The sequence below is a fragment of the Panthera tigris genome, chromosome E1 (genome assembly GCF_018350195.1).
Source record: "Panthera tigris isolate Pti1 chromosome E1, P.tigris_Pti1_mat1.1, whole genome shotgun sequence".
Taxonomy (NCBI): domain Eukaryota; kingdom Metazoa; phylum Chordata; class Mammalia; order Carnivora; family Felidae; genus Panthera; species Panthera tigris.
The window spans coordinates 9,827,928-9,848,210 of NC_056673.1; the positions used below are offsets into that span (position 1 = coordinate 9,827,928).

Below are 20,283 nucleotides of genomic sequence, written 5' to 3' on the forward strand. Positions count from 1 at the left end.
GGAATCAAGCCTTTAACTATGAAGCATACTCTGGCAACAAAGCTTATGAAAGAGTTTACAGGAAATAGCATTTACTTACCAACCTATAGAATATGTTATCAGAAAATGGATGTTCACTGAAGCAGTAAATGAATTCAAGAGACTTGAGATAAATAACCCATTGTTCTCTCTCTCTCTCCCTCTTTACCTATTTGTGGGGTAGATTCATCTGGTTTGTCAGAAAGCTCTGGAATCATTAGGTCTATCCTTGTAGGGTTTGAAACAGCAGGGCCCCTGGCAAGTCCAAATCTAACTATGAAAGCTGTTGTCCATGGTGTCTGTGGGCCAGCTGGGACTTTCTAGCACTAAGGCGGTTGGAGCGCTGAGGCCCTACCAATACCCAGAGAACACCGTGAGGGGGGACGCCCTGAAGTCAACCAGCTGGGTGCTGGAGCGTCCTTTGTCATTTCTCTCTCTGTCCTGAAGCCCTAAGACCTCAGCTCGGCTAAGGATGGTCACTGCCATCCCTTCACTGAGGGACCTGGCCTGTGACGCACTCTTGATACGTGTGTGGAATTCAGCCGTAAATCTCTGCAAAGTCCTCGTCCCTCCCAAGAAGCGTGACTAGGCACAGCCACCCCCATCTCTGCAAGTGGTGCCCTGGCTGTGTTCGCAGGGCCCTGCCATGCCCTGGCCAGTGTGGCCAACACTGGCGATTCAGCCAAGGTCCCGGGGCAAATTTAAAAGGATGCGTTCTGCCAACACCCTAGGTCAACTCAATCGGCTTGGGAAGGCCGGTTCTGTCCCAGGGCCTCCAAGGAGGAGCCCAGCTGCCACTGTGATGTCCAAAGCAGCGAACCCAGCTGGGCTCACCAGGACTTCTGACCCACAACGTGGTGAGCTAATAGCTAAATCTACAGTAATTCACAGAAACAGAAAACTGAGAGCAGAGTGGCTGGAGTCAGGAGGTAACAGAATTCCAAAGTTTCTTCCTTAGGGTCAGATTACTTACTGTTCCTAGATGGTAAACCAGTGACATCTTTTCTTCTTGCAGCCATTGGCGTTATGTTCTTGTTGTTCACATCCACCGTGTCCCTGTTGTTTTTTTTTTTTTTTAATGTCTATTTATTTATTTTGAGAGAGAGAGAGACAGTGCACACACGCAAAGTGTGAGCGGGAGAGGGCCAGGGGGAGAAAGAGAATCCCAAGCAGTCTCTGCACTATTAATTAGCACAGAGCCCAACGTGGGGCTCGATCCCACAAACCACAAGAACATGACGTGAGCTGAAATCAAGAGTGAATGCTTACCAGACCGAGTCACCCAGGCGCCCCCCGTGTTTCTAATTTTTTTACAATGCACAGGCTTTTGGCAAGTTGAGATCCAGAACCGTAAAGGGTTTTTTCACAGGCAGAGATGTGACTTTTCGATCCAAGGCTCTCGAGGCAGCCTGTGCCTCAGAACCACCCGAGGCCCGGGCCCCTGCTCGTGAGGCTGTCATTCTGGAGATCTAGGGTCAGGCCCCGGCACAGATATTTCATAAAAGCTCCTCCGTGATTTAATGTGCAGTCAGCATTGAAACCAGGACTGGGCAGCAAAATTCTAAGACACCCTTATGATCTCTACTCCCCGGAGTTTCTCCTGTGATCACGCTATGTCACGGAGCAAAAGGATTTGACAGATGTAATTAAGCTTGCTATCGAACTGGCCCTAAAACAGGGAGATTCTCTGAGTGGGCCTAACCTCATCACCTGAGGTTTTACTAAAACATTTTTTTTAATGTTTTATTTATTTTTGAGAGTGAGAGTACGAGCGGAGGAGGGACAGAGAGAGAGGGGAACAGAAGATCTGAAGCGGGCTCTGCACTGGCAGCAGCAAGCCCGACGCGGGGCTCGGACTCACGAAATGTGAGATCATGACCTGAGCCAACGTCGGATGTTCAGCCAACTAAGCCTCCCGGGCGCCCCACCTGAGGTTTATTTACAGTAGAATTTTCCCCGCTGGAGACAGAAGTCAGAGATACAAAGTGGGAACAGGAGTGGGACGGGATGGCCACTGGGGCCCGAGGATGGAGGCGGCAACGTGGAAAGAATCTGGGCGGCCTCCACTTGCTGGTGTGACCCTGGGCTGATAGCCAGCAAGGAAATGGGGCCCTCAATGGGGCCCTCAATCAAACACAGGGTACCGTCACCAACCTGAAAGACACGAGGGGTGGATTCTTCCCCAGAGCCTCCAAGGAGAACATCGCTCAACTGACACCTAGATTTCAAGTGACGTGGGACTGGACTTCTGACTTATATGAACCATGAGCTCCTAGGCAGGTGTTTTAAGTCCCTGAGTCTGTGATAATTTGTCACATAGCAAAAGAAAATGACACCGGAGACTTTCAAAGCAATAAAAATAATTGGCCGTTTCCAGCCAAACTATTTTCAAATTATATTTCCCGTAGGAGTGAACTTGAATATTTTACATATTTCTTGCTACTGTAACAGTACTCTAATGTTTTAATTTGACACTCGGAATCTGAGGCCTTTAAAACCTTAAAACAGCCTGTTAAAACATGCTACAAGTTATGGATTCTAGCTTTTTTTCTTTTAATGCTTATTTATTTTTCAGAGAGAGAAAAAGAGAGAGAGACAGAACACAAGCAGGGGAGGGGCCGAGAGAGAGGGAGACAAAGAATCCAAAGCAGGCTCCAGGCTCCGAGCTGTCAGCACAGAGCCTGACGCGGGGCTTGAACCCAGGAACTGTGAGATCATGACCTGAGCTGAAGTCAGAAACTTAACTGACTGAGCCACCCAGGCGCCCCTAGCTTTTGAGAGGTAGGGAAGCTATGGGTAATCCCCTACCTGTGTCTTCAGCCAAATAAATCACCTTGGCCACATTGGCCGGGTATGGCAGGGCTCTGGGAACACAACCACGGTGCCACCTTCAGAGGCATGGGGTGGCTGTGCCTAGTCACTCTTCTTGGGAGGAACGAGGACTTTGCAGATTTACGGCTGAATTCCATACATTTTTCAGAGTGGCCAGGTCCCTCAACTAAAGAATGGCAGTGACCATCCTTAGCCGAGCTGAGGTCTGGGGGCTTCAGGACAGGGAGAGAAATGACAAAGGACACTCCAGCACAAACTGGTTGATTTCACAACTGCAAGGTGGCCCCCATGGTGTTTTCTGGGTATCGGTAGGACCTCAGCGCTCCAACGCTTTTGTGCTAGAAAGTCCCGGTCTCCATACTGCCATCACTCAGGGACCTCTCTCAGCTCCGGATGTGGCCCCTTCAACTTCAGACCCACTGATGGTGCACTGAGTCCTTGTGATGCTTCAGAAGAAACTCCTGGATTTTAAAGGGTTCATGTGTTAGGTCTACCCAGATAACCCCCCTTTTGCCCCATGTACATAGGAGATTATTTAAGGGTGAGGATCCCTGGGGGTCATTCTTAGAATTCTGCCTATCACACCCACCATCTTGTGTTCTGGCCCCTTCGGAATCCCTTCTGGTAATTACATGAGAGATGAAAATTTCCCTGTCATAACCCAAATGAGAGAATTGAAAGCAGATTTTAAAAAAGAGACGGAGGGTTCTATGTGTCAGGTCTATCCTTGGCTGGGGTTGGAGAGCGATTTGCAGGGGCTTCCTGGAAGCCTGACTTTAAACAAACAATTCCAAGGAAATCTGGGTTGAGCAGATCATCTAGAAAGGTCTCCTCTTTTGCTGAGAGCCACTTAAAGCTCGGGGTGGGCCTCACTTTGGACAGAGTGCCTGCTTGTGTTTTTCCACTTGACCTCAGTCCTGGGGCTACTCAAGACATCCGAAAGCTGAACCTGGGGGCTCGGCCGCAGGTCTGAGCTGCTGTTCTAACTTTTCACTGCTGTCACGCCATGTTACTTAAGTTCCAATGGACACGGTCGTTACAGCGATGATGTCCTCATTCTGACCTTCCAAGCCTAGTACCTGGGATGAGATACACCCTGATGAAAACACACAAGTCCTTGCCTTCCTCAGGCGAGGTGAGCCACTGCTCAAATGTCACCTCCCCGACCTTCATATGTCACTGGTGTCCACACACCCAGGGATCCCAATTCCCCTGCTCCGAATTTTCTCCACAGTACATAACACCTTCCAATATAGCAGGTACTGTACTTTTTTTTTAAGTTTTTTTTTTTTTAACATTTATTCAGTTTTGAGAGAGAGGGAGAGAGAGAGAGAGAGAGAAAGAGAAGCAGAGCGCAAGCAGGGGAGAGGCAGAGGAGAGAGGGAGACACAGAATCTGACGCAGGCTACAGGCTCTGAGCTGTGAGCACAGAGCCCGATGCGGGGCTTGAACTCACTGACTGCGAGATCATGACCTGAGCCGAAGTCAGACGCCCAACCGACGGAGCCACCCAGGTGCCCCTCAGGTATTATACTTCTTAAATTTTAATTGTCACTCCTCATGTGGGTGGAAGCTCCATGAGGGCAGAGATTCTGTTTCATTCCCTGCTGATTTCCCAGCGCCTAAAATATTACGGGGCCCCAAACAGGGCCCCTCAATGAAGATTCATTGAATTAATATATGCAGAGTTTGGACATAATCTATCCGTGCTATACTTCGGTGGGCTAAACAGAAAGTTCTTTTAAGTTGAAATGCGCATGGCTACTGTTTTTTTGTTTTTGTTTTTTTTAAACTGAGCCATCTGAATTTTCTACAGTTTATTTTTGGCTTCCTGAGTCGGAGAAGACAAGCTTTAGAAGGCTTAAGAGGCGTCTCAGACTAACAGGTCTAGACAAAGGATATTTTGTGAGGAGTAAATAAATCAGACACATATGATTTATGCTTCCCTCTAAACTTACGGAGATTTAACAATGAATGAAAATTACTCTTCAGGCAGAATGACCTTGGGGCTTCATCAAGCGTAAAATGCTTTGAAAACTAGTTCAAGAGGTACACAAGACAAAACAAAAAATCACCACAGCCGGAAATACTATTCTCATTCTTATGATGGGAAAGGTCTTATCGTATAATCCCTCCCTGCAACCTAATTATAACGGCATTAGGTGCCCAAGGACCGATTCCTTCTGGAAATCTGAATTGTCTTTTTGTATCCATCTAGCACTTCCCTCCATCCATTTCTGTGAGGTGGGGACATGACAGTGCCATCAAGCGTCAGTGGCCGCGTGCGGCTCGGCCACGGCCAGGACTCTGTCCCTGGCTTTTGTCAGCTTCGGTCTTCTGTTACCATTCCTACTCCCCCTACCCTAAAGCCTCCCGGGATCACTTTCTCTCCCCTACTCCTCATGCTCTTCCATTTCCCCGGCAGTGTGGCTGACATGCCGAGGGGTGCTGTCATCGGGGTGGCTTTCCTTTATGGGGTGGTCTCAAGCCCTGGAAGGGGCCGACGCAGAGTGTGCAGAGAGCAGCTGAAAGACGAAACGATGCATGGGAAGCCAGCTTTTCCCCTGGGAGTCTCCATTACTGGTCATTAACTGGACTAATCTTTTGCTTTTGCTTTTTTGGCGGAAAATGGGGGAAAAAAGGCAACGTCAAAGACACAAAACGCTTACGTCCTTGGGTGGAGTCTGATTTGAAGACCCGTGGTTGTTGCTATTAGAAAGACAATCCCAGCCCTGCTGCTGCTTAACCATCTGGGCTGGCTCTTGGCCAAGGCCTTGTTTTCTTGCTTGTTTCTTTCTTTATTTATCCCCGCTACCCTCAAAGCTTAAGATGGGGGAGGGAGTGTTGTGGTGCTAGCATCTTCAAAATTTTTAGCAAAGTCGGGTAAAGGTATACGAAGGTGGGGCCTGAGTGGGGAGAAGGCAGGAGAAGGCTATTTTATTTTTATTTTAAAAAATTATTTACGTCATCTCTGCACCCAACGTGGGGCTCAAACTCATGATCCCATGATCAAGAGTCACAAGCTCTACCGACTGAGGCACCCAGGCACCCTGGAGATGACAATTTTAAAGAGGATGGCTATTTAATGGGAAAGGTCACACAATCCAATATGTACAAGAAAACACTGGAGAATATTTTCATGTCCTTGGAATAAAGATTTCTGCAACAAGATGCAAAAAGCACCGACCACTGGGAAAAGACTGACACACGAGACTTAATTAAAATTAAAAACTTTGTTCAACAAAAAGGTGAAAATTCAAGCCACCCGGGGAGGAGATATTTGCAATACATCTATCTGACAAAGGACGGGTATCCAGAACATATAAAGAGCTCCTGAAAGTAACAAGGGAAAGAAAGACCGTCTGATTTAAAAATGGGCGAGACACCCGAAGGGCACATCCCCAAATGGACTACCCAAATGTCCAGTCAGCATACGGAAAAGTTCTCAGCCTCACTGGCCGGCAGGGAAGTGCAAATCCCAACCACAATCAGACACTAGCACGCACTGATCCAAAGACTGGGACGACGCAGAAAAACGGGTCTCTCATCATTTGCTGGCGGGAGGTAAACAGCACAACTGCTTTAGAAATCTGTTTGGCACTCTCAACTGTGCTTGGATATATGCATCCCCGATGGCCCAATAATCCCATTTCTGGGCGTAGGCCCAGAAAGAACGAGTGCATGTGTGTTCCGAGAGACACACACAAGAACACACCCACACTATTGCAAGAGCCCCAAACTGGAAATAACGCATCTGTCCGGCGATGATAGAACGGATAAGTAAATAACGGTACGATCACACAAAAGGTTCCAAAGGGTAAAGAGAATGATGAACTACAGCTGGGGTTAAGCCTTAGTGACTTAATACTGTATGAGAAAAGCCAGATGCAGGTATCATAGTTTTTGACTGCGTTTATGTACAGTTCAAGTGCAGGCAAAACTACTCTAGCATTTAGGGATTTCTGCTTTTCGTTGAAAGCTATGAGGAACAAAACCGAGGACAAGAGTTATCTTTGGGAGTGGTGAGGGGCTATGATTAGAAAGTCATAAGAAAGATTTTGGGGAACCGGCAATCCTCCGTTTCTGGATGTGAGTGGGGACTGCGTGGGTTTTCACCTCATAATCATCCATGAAACTATCACTTATATTCGAGGTATTTTTATCTTTACGTACGGCATTTCACAATTAACAAAGCTTACACTTTTAGATCGGGTGTCACTTCCTTGTGTAACCTTCCCAGAAAACAAATACCGTCCTGATAAACTTGAAACTTGAAGTTCGAAACTTGAAACTACATGCCAACAGCTCTTCAAGTGACAGAGAAATGCTGAAGACATTCTAAGCGGGGCGTTTGTATAAATCAGGAAAAGGTGCCTTCTTCGGGAAGACGGTGCAGCAGACGCGGTCCGTCTGGACTGAAGCAGCCTGTTGGGTGCACTGCTTGCAGAGTTTGCGTCTCCTCTGAGCAAAGAGAAAGGTGCCCCTTCCCACAGGAGATGCACGCCTGGGTTGAGGTACATGGCTCGTTGGGTAGAGCACAGACTGGCTCTCAGTCCCACTCACCTCGTTGGGCACCACAGCAAACCCCACTACCTGGCGGCCCCTCCCCCAGAGAAGAGAAGGACACGAGTTCCACGCACACCGGCCCGTCCAAGCCATGTGCGTGCCCAGAACAAACCCTGGCAAAGGCCTGCCGCCCAGAGCCGGGTGGAAGCCGGTCGCCACGGTCGCTTACCGCATAGCCTTCTGTCTTCTTCTGACACCATTTCAAGAGAGCGTTGCGCTTGGAGCCGCCATATTCCCGGGCCAAGGCAGCCAGGGGGTCTCTTCTCTCCACACTAGTTAGAAAGAAGAGCACGTGGTAAAGAGAAGAGACTAATTTTTAGGACCCTCAAGTAGGCAAGAAACAAATAACTAGATTATAGAGCAGAAGTTTAGGTCTCTCCAGTGAGATGAGTCTTTATTATGTCATGCTAGTCATACGAATGATACGTCTTTATTATGTCTCACGATATGAAAGAAGAATTAAATTGTACTGCTTGGCTGTCAGAAGTCTGGAAACAGGTTGATTTTCGTTTTCGGTTGTTTTTAAATCCATCTGTTGTTCCATTCATCTAGTCCTTTAGTTATTAAGTACAGTACCGTTTTAATTAAAGACTCTAGAAAAACTATTCTACGTGTTCCAAGGCTACACCTATACCTACGTAACCTATGAAAGGTGGGCTGAAAGGCCATTTAAAACCACTAGATTGGCTGCTTATGGAGAGGTGATAGGAATGGAGATAAAAGGGGAAAATCAGTAAAAACTACTCAAAAGAGGGGCTTTGCACACTCCAAAAGTGATACTCCCCAGTTTGTGAGATACTAACTCATTTCTGAGCACCTGTTTAGCCAAAGGAAGTGATTTTACTAAATAATATAACAGCACTCTGAGAGCAAGACTTCAGGCACCCTCTTCTCAATTTTTATTTTTTTTAACTTTGTAAAAAAAAAAATTTTTTTTAACATTTATTTATTTTTGAGAGAGATAGAGCACAAGCAGGGGAGGAACAGAGAGAGAGGGAGACACAGAATCCAAAGCAGGCTCCAGGGTCTGAGCCGTCAGCACAGAGCCCGACGTGGGGCTCAAACTCATGGACCGTGAGATCATGACCTGAGCTGAAGTCAGCCACCTAACCAACTGTGCCACCCAGGCACCCCTCAATTTTTAATAGACGCCTACGTTACTTTAAAAGACATTTTTTAAATGTTTATTTTTGAGAGAGAGAGAACAAGTGGGGGAGGGGCAGAAAGAGAGGGGAACAGAGGATCCAAAGTAGGCTCTGTGCCAACAGCGAAGAGCTCAGCAGTGGGCTCGAAACTCACGAACCGTGAAATCACAACCTGAGCTGAAGTTGGACACTTAACCCGCTGAGCCACCGAGGCGCCCCTTGGCACTTTTTTATACTAGCAAATAATTGGAAACAATCAGATGCACATCATCAGGAAAATTAGTGAACAGAGGTACAGTCATACAAAGGAATACTATACAGCAATAAAAGCCAATGAACTGAGATGTACGCAATGACTTGAATGCACAGTAGGAACAATTTTGAATTAAAAAAAAAAAAGAGAAAAGCACTGTATGTTCCCATTTATACAGAATTTTAAATGACAATTTAAATAATGTATTGTTTATATTGTTTGGGGGTGCAAGCGTACGTGGTGAAACTGGAAAGAGAAGCAGAGGACGACATACAAAACAGTCAGGACAGTGGTGATCTTGGGGCGGGGCAGGGAGGCGAGGCCAGCGCACAGGGGCTGACGGCAGATTTCAATGGTAATAATAATTTTCTCTTCCTTGCCCTGGAAGGTTGATATCCAGGTGCACTGTTGTTCTTTATACCTTACATGTATCTTATTATTATTGTTTTGTATCATTCTGATACTTAATGAAAATACTTTAAAATATTTTTTTTAATTTTTTTTTTTTAACGTTTATTTATTTTTCAGACAGAGAGAGACACAGCATGAACGGGGGAGGGGCAGAGAGAGAGGGAGACACAGAATCTGAAGCAGGCTCCAGGCTCTGAGCCATCAGCCCAGAGCCCGACGCGGGGCTCGAACCCGCGGACCGCGAGATCGTAACCTGAGCCGAAGTCGGACACTTAACCGACTGAGCCACCCAGGCGCCCCTTTAAAATATTTTTAAGGAGGAAGGTAATGATTCCAGACCTCAGCAATCTGAATTAGGGTAGAGATGGTAAGAAAACTTCATAAACTTGCATTAAAATTTTGCTGGTGCCATCTGATGCCTGGTTTTTCTTGTACCTGGCATTATCTGTAAACTCATATCCGTGAGTTTCTGTGGTCAGAGTCGCGAAGAGCCTATGATGTTACAGTGACGTGGCCTGTGTTTACTAAAGCCACGTCTTACTTTGTCATTTAGAACTGAATTTTTAGGTCTGACAAATGAGGAAAGACCGAAATGAAGGTTGGGAGAAGAGTTTCTGTAAAGGCGGACAACTAAAACATTTACTGGACAATTTTCTTTGAAAAAATAAAGTTAACTAGATATGGTGCCTGCTCCAAATTAATATCAATAGGATGAAAACTTCCAAAAGAAATTAATTTCTATCCTGTCATTCGTCTCAGTGATGTGAATACAAAAATAAAACAACACATTGATTTCCACTAATTTAATCTTTCACGATGAAGGGTGTCACATCAACAGCACACACACATAGCCTTTTCTGTACACATTTGTGGCATAAAGAAAAGAGCAATTTCAGAATAGCACTAATTCTGGTCCTTAAAAACAGGGTTTGGGGGGTGGCTGGGTGGCTCAGTCAGTTGAGCGTCCGAGTCTATGAGTTTGAGGCCTGCTTTAGGCTCTGTGCTGACAGCTCGTAGCCTGGAGCCTGCTTCAGATTCTGTGTCTCCCTCTCTCTCTGCCCCTTCCCTGCTTGCTCTCTCTCTCTCTCAGAAATAAATAAACATTTTAAAAAGCTAAAAAAAAAAAGTTCTGATCATTTAAATCTCCTGTGCAGAAACAAGACTAATGTGTAATATCTGGGGCTTTAAGTTAAACCTCCGAAAAGATATGACTTCATCTATTTGGGTGCAAATATAGGCCACACCCAAAGGTATGACAAGAGCTGAACTTATTCAGACTTTTATAAAATCCTATTGTAACACACATAATGCTGTAGTTATGATGTTTGCTAAAAAGCCATTACTACTAAAGTGCCCTGTTTTGTGTACTCATTTATTTACGTACTCCTAAGCACTGACTGAATGAAATGCTGTGTGTGTAACACAACACAGGGGGCTGGGAGAGACATCAAAGTGTGAGACGAGGTATTCACCATCTACTAAAGTGTAATGTATGAGCACCTGGGTGGCTCAGTCGGTGGGGAGTCCGACTTCGGCTCAGGTCATGATCTCACGGTTCGTGAGTTTGAGCCCCGCATCGGGCTCTGTGCTGACAGCTCAGAGCCTGGAGCCTGCTTCGGATTCTGCCTCTCTCTCTCTGTTCCTCCCCAGCTTACACTCTGTCTCTCTCTCTCTCTCAAAAATAAACATTAAAAAAATAAACATAGTGCAGCCTTCAATGGGGACAAAGGCACACACACCACACCACAGTGGATTAAATACCCAAATGAGGTTAAGACACCAAAGGCAGAGAAAGGGGGCATCGACGCTACCAGGGTAGTTTGCTTGGCTTTGAAGGAGAAGGACTTAGGGGAGTGTGAAAGGGACAGAAGGAAGACAATTCAGGCCAGAGCCTCGCGAGCAGTCAGCAATGCATGTGTTAGCGGCAAAGGCTGAGAGTAAAACAGGCTCTGACGGAGCGGAGGGCAGGGACACGCTAGCACGTGAGCAGGGTGAGACTAAGCTGCAGAGAACCAGAATAAGGAGCAAAGGTGGAAGAGTGCATGACGAGTCACGGGAGGTTTCTGACAAGGTCTGCACGGGACGCGCTCGGTGTTCTAGAGGATGACTCTACGTGGGGAAGCAGCGAGCGGCTAGAGGGCGGGGAGGTTTGCCGTGGCCTGGGTGAGCAGGGGCACAGAGCAGGGAGGAAGTGGCAGAGGTATGAGCAAAGACAGGCTTTTGGTGACCACCCCCGCAGTCTCTGTCCCCCCTCCACCCCCCACCCCCCCCATCACCACTAACGGGCTCTTTCGACACTGACTTCAAAATGCCCCTCCGGTCCTTCCGACATGCCACTGTTTACTGAACCACTACTCGCAATCAGAAACAACAGAAACAAGAGGCCACAAACCTAGTGGTTCCCCACCGCTTTACCGAAATGAGTACAGACCTCTAGCCTTGGCAATGAAGATCATTCACAATGTGACTCCAACCTGCCTTTCCGGTGGTGATACCCTAACCACCTATCTGCCTCCTGGCCAATCCTGACGTTGATGATGTGTGTGCCGGGGCCGCTGCCCTCATGCGGCCCGCAGTCCAGTCTAACCAAACTGAACCACCGCCAGTTCCCTGAACTTCCAGCAGAGCCTCAAGGTGACGCCTGCAGGACCCCTGTGGCAGAAACGCTGCCTCCTCACTCCCGACTTCCTCATCCGACTAACAACTCCCCACGTAGTCTGCTTATACTTCTTTTTCTACAGCTCTTATTTCATTCCGCACCGTCCTGCGGTGCAGTGCCCTCCTCTCTTGCTGAAGGCAGGTGCTGAGTCTGGGTCGTTTTCATTCAGGAAATATACGTAAGAAGGAACCTGACCAGAGGGGATACAACAGAAGGAAGAACACAAGGTCATCAGCCCAGTGCTTTCTCACTGATTCAAATGCGATACCTGAGTTTGCTTTGTGGTTTCAAGCCCCCCGTGGAAGCGCTCAGCAGCCTCGTGTTCCCGAAGCCCAGAGAAGGGGGTCTGCTCAGAGACTCGAGCGAGGGGCTCTTGCGGAGGTAAGGGTCCGGTTTCAGGTCCTCACCCCTTCCCTTTAGAAGATCTGTGTGAACAACAACATAATCACCTATTCCTGAAGAAGAGAAATCTGGTCACCACGCTTTCTTCTCAAGTACCATATAATTCTCATCTTATTCTCAAGTACAAATATATAGAACAGATATAGATTTATAGATACAGTTTCCGATTAAGTAATAAAAATGCAAATAGGGACATAGTGTTTTCTGGAAAGGATTCTCCAGGCAGGACTGACTACAAGACTCATAGAGACTATTGACAAATTAGCCTCTTCTTCAAGAATTGTGATGAATTTCAAGATGGCACCTGTGGAACACTGAACTGAAGCCCTTCCAAGAGCCCTGCACGGGTCACACGCCCACAAAACCAGCCCTGTCCCCAAGTAAAGCAGTTTGTTTTAATCAATGGGCATCTGAGAGAGAGAGAGAGAGAGAGCGAGAGAGAGAGAGAGAGCTGGCAGGTAGGTGCCCAGTGGGATTTTCAAGTCACAGGTGGCAGCAGGCAAAAAGCTGATTACTTTTCCAAGAATTGATAACTATTTTGCAAGAAAACAAGCCATTCCAGTCATAGGGTCTGGCTTGCTTACAAATAAGCAAAAATAATTCTTTAAAGGCTCCTCTCTGCTGTTATGTTAGAAACCAAAACACGCTGATGAAACAGGCTGGATCGTCCCGATGATGTTTCTTAAAGGACCACAAGGGTATAGAATGGGAGGAAAATTTGAGATGGTCTGGTCTGTAGTTAACGGGGGCAACGGCACAGAACACAGTGATTTGCTCAATGCCACACGACAGGCCTCTGTGACCAGGCTAAGCCCATGGTCGCCTCCTATGACACCACAGTCACGGAAGAAAACAATACTTGTACAGCTAAGAGCCACCAATTATGGGTAGTAAAGTGGGGAGTGAGGCTAATTAGCCTGGAAGAGCAGAGGGAAAACAGTGTTTACATCACTGAAGAAAACAACAAAAACAGCGCATTAATCCCACTTTGGCAGCTTTTGATGACCTCAGTCTTGGCAAGGCTGGGTTGAATGCAAGCAACTTTTACCATGTAATCCTTTTTTAGGATGGTAAATAGAATCATCCGGGTAGACAGGTGCCTGGTGGGCGAAAAGAGCGGGTGCTGACAATGAACTGTTTACTTCAGGGCAACAGCCAGTATGGCTTTGGCGTCAGTATTTATCTTGTCAATTAAACAAATGGTTTCTTGACACAAAAGGAAAAAAAAAAAAATTTTTTTTTTTTTTTTAATAGGCCTCACGCCCAGTGCAGAGCCCAACACAGGGCTTGAATTCATGACTCTGAGATTAAGACCTGAGTGGAGATCAAGAGTCAGATGCTTAACTGACTGAGCCACCCCGGCTCCCCACCAAAGGAAATTTTAACATGGGAGGAACAGAGAAGACAAATGTTATGACCTAAAGCTCACCTAGTACATTTAAAAATGGTTAAGATGCTAACTTTTATGTTATAGGTATTATATAATCAACTTATTCCTTATTTTCCACTATATGGCAAGTGTAGGAACTCAAATCGGGTGGGTTTCCAATACCCTGTTTTGGCCTCCCTCCATTTCTCTAGTTTGCAGAGAAATAATGACCTGTTCTACTGGACTCACTTACCCTTTGTTTTTTCTTATTCTCCTGCCCTTAGACACCATTTTCTTCTTCTTCCTTGAGGTCATTATCAAGTCCTACATAAACCATTGTCACTATCTGATCAGAGCAATCACCAGCCTCATTTCCAAAAGGCAACATGGTGAAAAGAATCAGAAAAAAAATCCTATCTTGGTCCCAGAGTCATTCAGAATCGGTGGGACCAGTTATAAATCAATTAGTCTCCGTAGGGCTTGAATCTCTCGCATGTAAAATGCAGGGGACGGGCTGAGGCGGTCCTCACATTGTCAGTTTCAGTATTTACGTACGTTTAAAATCCTCTTATTCCACGAAAAAAAGAAAACAAAATTCAGAAGTGAAAGAAAATAAGGTGGTTAAGGTTAAAGACTTTCCAGTGAAAGACCAAAACAATAACAATAGTTATTTCAGAAATAACTATGTTAAGAAGGAACCTAATGGTGTTTGACCATGATCTAAAAGAAGAACAGCTGGAATTCCTTTAGATTCACACAATTACAGAATTGTGTTACAGGAGTTGTGTTACAGAAGTTTTGTCTGATGCTTAGCAACACAGGACTTCTATCTATGCAATCTAGATTTCCGGCTTTCTGGCCTTCCTGTGAGGCACCGGCAAATAATTCATTTAGTGTTCGCCTTCTTTTTTATCTTTTTTGTTTCCTCACAACAGTGACCACAGAGTCATACACATAAATTTCTAGGGTAAATACTCAGGACAAGCTTAACATTCTGCTAATGCCTCTTTGCTCTGACAGGCGAACTGATTCCAAGAGACCAGACGTTAGAGTGGTAACAGCCAACACTTCCACAGCACCCACCCCACACCCGGCCGCGTTCACTCAGCCCTTGGAGCGATACTATGAGCCAGTGTTCTTCCTTTTTTTTTTCTTTTTCCTACGTTTATTTATTTATCTTGAGAGACAGAGTGCATGCACACAAGGGAGGGGCAGAGAGAGAGGGAGAGAAAGAGAATCCCGAGCAGGCTCTGTGCTGACAGTGCGGAGCCTGTTTGGGATTCTCTCTCTCTCCCTCTCTGTCCACCCCTCCCCCGCTCATGCTTTCTCTCTCAAAATAAGTAAAGAAAATACCCGCGGTAACAACAGGAAGGGGACTACGCTCAGAGACAGAGCCCTAAAGAGGCATATTTCAGGAATTGTGGAAGCAACAGACCTTTAGAATCAGATAAAATTTTTTTAAAGTGACTTCTAAAGATTGTAAATTATTCCCTTGAGATTCAGTAAAAAGCAAGCAACCCCCCCCCCCCCCCACCACCACCAAATCTGAACATTTCTCCTGAACACATGCACGCTGGGAAGGACAGCTGGCAGGAAACAGGATCCAACACCCATCACACAAAACATTTGGGGTTTTCAACTGTTTGAGATAAATGCCATGGGTTATTTTTCTAAGCTCGGTTTCGGGCAAAGAAGAAACGTTGACCGCACAAAAAAATAAGTCAAAGGTGTTTGTATTACCTGAGAGTGGAAGTTCTGGAAGATCCAAATGCTGAGTCACACCTTTGCTGGCTGGCCGAACGCTACTGTAAGTGGAGTGTCTCTAAAAAACCAAAAGGCACAGCAGCACAGGTGAGCTTGTGACCCCAAGGACAGCGTAAACAAGGCGTGTGTGTCCACACAACGGTTCTTAAACTCATCAGAATCACGAGAGGGAGGTTTTGAAACAACTTATTTAGGGGCACCGGGGTGGCTCAGTGGGTTAAGCATCGATTTCAGCTCAGGTCGTGATCCCACAGTCTGTGGGTTCAAGTCCCGCACGAGGTCTGGAGCCTGCTGTGGATTCTGTGTCTCCCTCCCTTTCTTTCTCTCTCTGCCGCTCCCCTGCTTGTGCTCACCCTCTCTCTCAAAAATAAATATACATTAAAAAAAAACCAACACAACTTATTTATTTGAATAGGTAATAAATGCAATTGGCCCGATCCTCAAAAGAACAGAAAGGACATAAAATGGAAAGAGTCTCCCTCTCACTCCCACCACCTGTTTCTTCTCTTAATTAATCATAATTAATCAGCTTTGTGAGTACCTTCCTGGAAAATTCTACGTATATTCAAGGAGGTGTGTAAAAATACTGTTTCTGAATGGCCAACAGGTATATGGAAAGATGCTCAACTTCACTAATCATCAGGGAAATGCAAATCAAGACCACAATGAGATATCACTTCACATCTGTTAGAAGGGTCATTATTTTAAAAAGAGAGAGAGAGCGAGAGAAAATAACAAGTGTTGATCAAACTGCAGAAAAATTAAAATCTTTGTGCACTGCTGGTGGGCATATAAAATGGTGCACCCGCTATGGAAAATAGTAGGGAGGCTCTTCAAAAAATTAAAAATAGAACTCCTACACAATCCAGCAGTCTCACTTCTGGGTCTATATCCAAAAAAAATGAATCTAGAAGAGATTTTTGCACACCCATGTTTGTTGCAGCATTACTCACAATAGTCAAGAGGCAGAAACAACCTAAATGTCCATGGACAGATGAATGGATAAACGAAATGTGGTATTTACATACACTGAAATATTATTCAGCCTTAAAAAAAAGAAGGAGGGGAGCCACCTGGGTAGCTCAGTCAGTTAAGCGTCTGACTTCAGCTCAGGTCACGATCTCACGGTTGATGAGTTTGAGCCCCGCATCGGGCTCTGTGCTGACAGCTCAGAGCCTGGAGCCTGCTTCAGATTCTGTGTCTCCCTCTCTCTCTTCCCCTCCCCTGCTCACACTCTGTCTCTTTTTCTCTCTAAAATAAATTAACATTAAAAAAAATTAAAAAAAAAAAAGAATGCAGTATTTTTTCCAAATACTGACATGTAAAGATGTCTCTGATAGCTTCCTTCATTCATTCAACAAATATTTACTGAGCTTGTACTGTGATAGAACTATGTGCCGGCCACTGTTCCAGGCAAAAGACAGAATAGCAAGCAAAACAGATAAAAATCCCTGCCCTCATGGGTTCCATTCCAACGACAAAGTGGAATGAGCCAGTGTCCGAATGATGTTTAGTGTAATCTAATTTATAAAACTTTCTCTCCCTCCCCCTTCCCCAACCACACACACTTTTATGCTAAAGAAAAACATCTAGAAGGATACACAACAAGCCATCAACAGTGGTTCTTTCTGGGGCTAGGGAGCAAGGGAGATTTTTAAGTCACTCCCTTTTACAATGGTTAGGTCAGTGTAACACTGATCCAATGGGGTAACAGAAGTCAGAATAATGGCTACTTTAAGAGATTACTGACTGGGTGGTGGCATGGGGGGGGCCTTCTGGGGTGACGAGAATGCTTTACCTTGGTGTTGGCTGCAGGGGTGTGTACATGCGGAAACATTCAAGCTATACGTGTTTTTTTAATGTTTATTCATTTTTGAGAGAGAGAGAGAGGCAGGGTGTGAGCGGGAGTGGGGGCGGGGGGCAGAGAAAGAGGGAGACACAGAATGTGAAGCAGGCTCCAGGCTCTGAGCTGTCAGCACAGAGCCCAACGTGGGGCTCAAACTCCCAAACGGTAAGATCATGACCTGAGCCAAAGTCGGCCGCTTAACCGACTGAGCCACCCAGGTGCCCCAAAAGGGTATTTGTTAATGACAACATTACCCTTGGCTCAGAGAGAGCAGAGTGCTGAATGTTACCAATGACACTGAAAGCCCCAGCCTTAGAAAATGCCAAGTAGCGAGTGGGTTCCATGGTGTAATGGTTAGCACTCTGGACCCTGAAAATGCCAAGTAGCTCTGATCTAGAACCTTCACAAAATGGCAAAGGTGACACAGATTGTACCCAGTGAACTCTAAGAACTTACAAATTATAAATGTTTTCTCTCTCTGGGGGGCTTTTGGGAAAAAAAAGAAAAGACACAATTCTTTGAGAAAAATAACTAGTTCAATATCCACTTCTGGTAAAAATTACAATCTTCGGTTAACTGAAAATTTTAAATATACCTTACAAACAAAATTATATGAGGTTTAGCGTGCTTCTCTTGGATCTTTATCAGGCCTCAGAACTGCAATTGTTAAAATTTTTAAAAAATATCTATTTATTTTGAGAGAGACAGAGAGAGAGACAAAGTGCACCTGTGTGAGCAGGGGAGGGGCAGAGAGAGAGAGAGGGAGACAGCGAATCCCAAGCAGGCTCTGCACTGTCAGAAATCAAGAGTCGGATGCTTAACTGACTGAGCCACCCAGGTGCCCAGAATTATAATTAAAAAAAATTTTTTTTTAATGTTTATTTTTGAGAGAGAGAGAGAGAGAGCACGCACACAAGAGCAGGGGAGGGGCAGAGAGAGAGGGAGACACAGAATGTGAAGCGGGCTCCAGCTCCTGAGCTGTCAGCACAGAGCCCGACGCGGGGCTCGAACTCACGTATTGCGAGATCATGACCCGAGCTGAAGTAGGACGCTTAACTGACTGAGCCACCTAGGCACCCCTAGAATTGTAATCTTTAACGAAAGTTTCGTTATTATTATCTTACTCCTATTAAAAACGATGTTCAATGTGCCTCAAAGAATAAAACAATTGGGTTTTCACTTTCCCTTTGCGACTTGCCTGGGCACAAGACACCACGATGATACCACGTGGCACGGGCCACCACCCACGTGGCCAAAGCTCTCTTACCTGCATTGGAGAAACCGCAGCAGCTGGAGTGGTCCTCACGGGGATCCCACTCAGGGGGCTTCTGGGGGTTTTATGGACAGAAATATTCTGTCCGGTTCCACCTGCCAAGCAAAGAGAAGGGGACATTTGTATGCAGTTCAGGTTCAAAACAGCGAGTAACAGCTCCTCATTTGTTACTGTTTTGGTGACTACAAAGGCATCCCAGGATGCTTCTAAGGTACCACTCTGTTCTCTCCTCTGCACTAGTGCTGAACAGGGGAAGGAGCGGGGAGGAGCCAACTACATGGGGGTTGCTCTTAGAGGTGGGCCACACAGTGACGGGGGGAAGAAAACACGTGACGAGGCATCTAAGGCAAGAAGGAGCAGGAAAATTCTTGCACAGACCATTCACTGTTCATTCACTTCCTATCTTCGCAGACTGAACGTAGTCACCGGCTTTCATATCTTTTAATATTTGCAGGCTAATCTTCATCTAACTTAGCTACAAACTATTTTAGCAAAGACAACCAGGTGCATCCTAGGATTAGCTAGGGGTAATAACTCTAGTCTCCCGACACCACAGGCGTATCTGTTGCGGTCAAGAGAAGAAATATACTGCTATTTTGGACAGATGCACATTTGGTTTCTTCCATCTACTATATTTATGTGCGTAGAGTGGCAACATGCATTTTCCTCACGTACATAGTTAACAGTGAATAACGGTGAACTGTGAGCCAGAGAGACATTTACAGAAAAATCTGGGAATGTATCAAGATCAGGCATGACAGGTCAGAACAGGCAGTCGCACACAAGACCAGGGAGAGAGAAGTCTAACAGTATGTTGTGAGACGAGCAAGGCCGGCGGCGGGGGGTGTCCAACAAGAGAGCCAAATGCATAGATTCAACACCTCATTTTCTAGGAAATGAAGCCTCCGGTTGACCCTGCTAACTCTCATGAGACGGTAAGAAGGCAAGTGGTGGTAACCTGAGTTTAACGGACGTAGAGGCAGAAGAGGAACGTGGCACGTCTGGAATTAAAGCTAAGGAAGAGGTGGAGAGAAAAGAGGAGGCTGTATTACGTGTGACGCAGACTCTTCAGGGTTGTCTTACGGGAGCTTCAGCAAGGCTGCAGAAGTCTCTTGTACACGGCAGCTACATGCAGAATGATGTAGACGAGCCCTTGTGGTTGCATTAATCTGGGGCCAGTGTGGAGTAGAGACAGCTTGGTATGTGGGGCCACCGTCTGAATCTGAGTTGGATTCGTGAGACCAAATGATGAAATACCTGGACGTCCCAAGTCAAATGACTTGATGAGGGACTTAACGGTGGTCGCAGATTCCGAAGGCGTCGGAGATGTTCTGTTCACATAGACGCCATGCCACCGGCTGGGAGCATCGACCTCAGGGGGTTCTGACTCTTCATTCACAGGTCTGCATGGTAAAGAGTACGGCAAATTGAAAAGGTGGAGGATGTTCCCAGGGGGGGAAGAGACACAGATGGGAACAGAAACAATGCCGAGAAAAACAAATCCGGAAGGAGGATCCCCAATTTAAAATCTCATTTTCTGTATCCGCTTTGCCTCTCTGGGAAATAATATAGGTATTGCCCTCTATTTTTATCAGAGATGTTTTCTTGGGAATGGCCAGGAAAGTATTTAAAATTTTTTTTTAATGTTTTTAATATTTTTGAGAGAGAGAGAGAGAGACAGAGATAGGGGGACACAGAATGAGAAGCAGGCTCCAGGCTCTGAGCTGTCAGCACAGAGCCCGATG

At 45.9% G+C, this 20,283-nt stretch overlaps 1 protein-coding gene across 14 annotated transcripts in view; it reads right to left on the reverse strand.

Moving 5' to 3' along the window:
* The window catches only part of SPECC1 (sperm antigen with calponin homology and coiled-coil domains 1), a 270,257-nt gene that overhangs the window by 52,013 nt on the left and 197,961 nt on the right, over positions 1-20,283 (reverse strand). For 10 of the 14 annotated variants that reach the window (XM_042966219.1, XM_042966217.1, XM_042966221.1 and 7 more), the window contains 5 exons: positions 19,796-19,941; positions 18,533-18,633; positions 15,396-15,477; positions 12,153-12,309; positions 7,586-7,688 (listed from right to left, as the gene is read on the reverse strand). In XM_042966219.1, the coding sequence (XP_042822153.1) occupies positions 7,586-7,688; positions 12,153-12,309; positions 15,396-15,477; positions 18,533-18,633; positions 19,796-19,941 (589 nt within the window). Of the gene's footprint in view, positions 1-3,245; positions 3,312-7,585; positions 7,689-12,152; positions 12,310-15,227; positions 15,295-15,395; positions 15,478-18,532; positions 18,634-19,419; positions 19,552-19,795; positions 19,942-20,283 lie in introns of those variants that run through there. The other 4 variants (XM_042966218.1, XM_042966223.1, XM_042966225.1 and 1 more) reach the window with 4 other exon arrangements.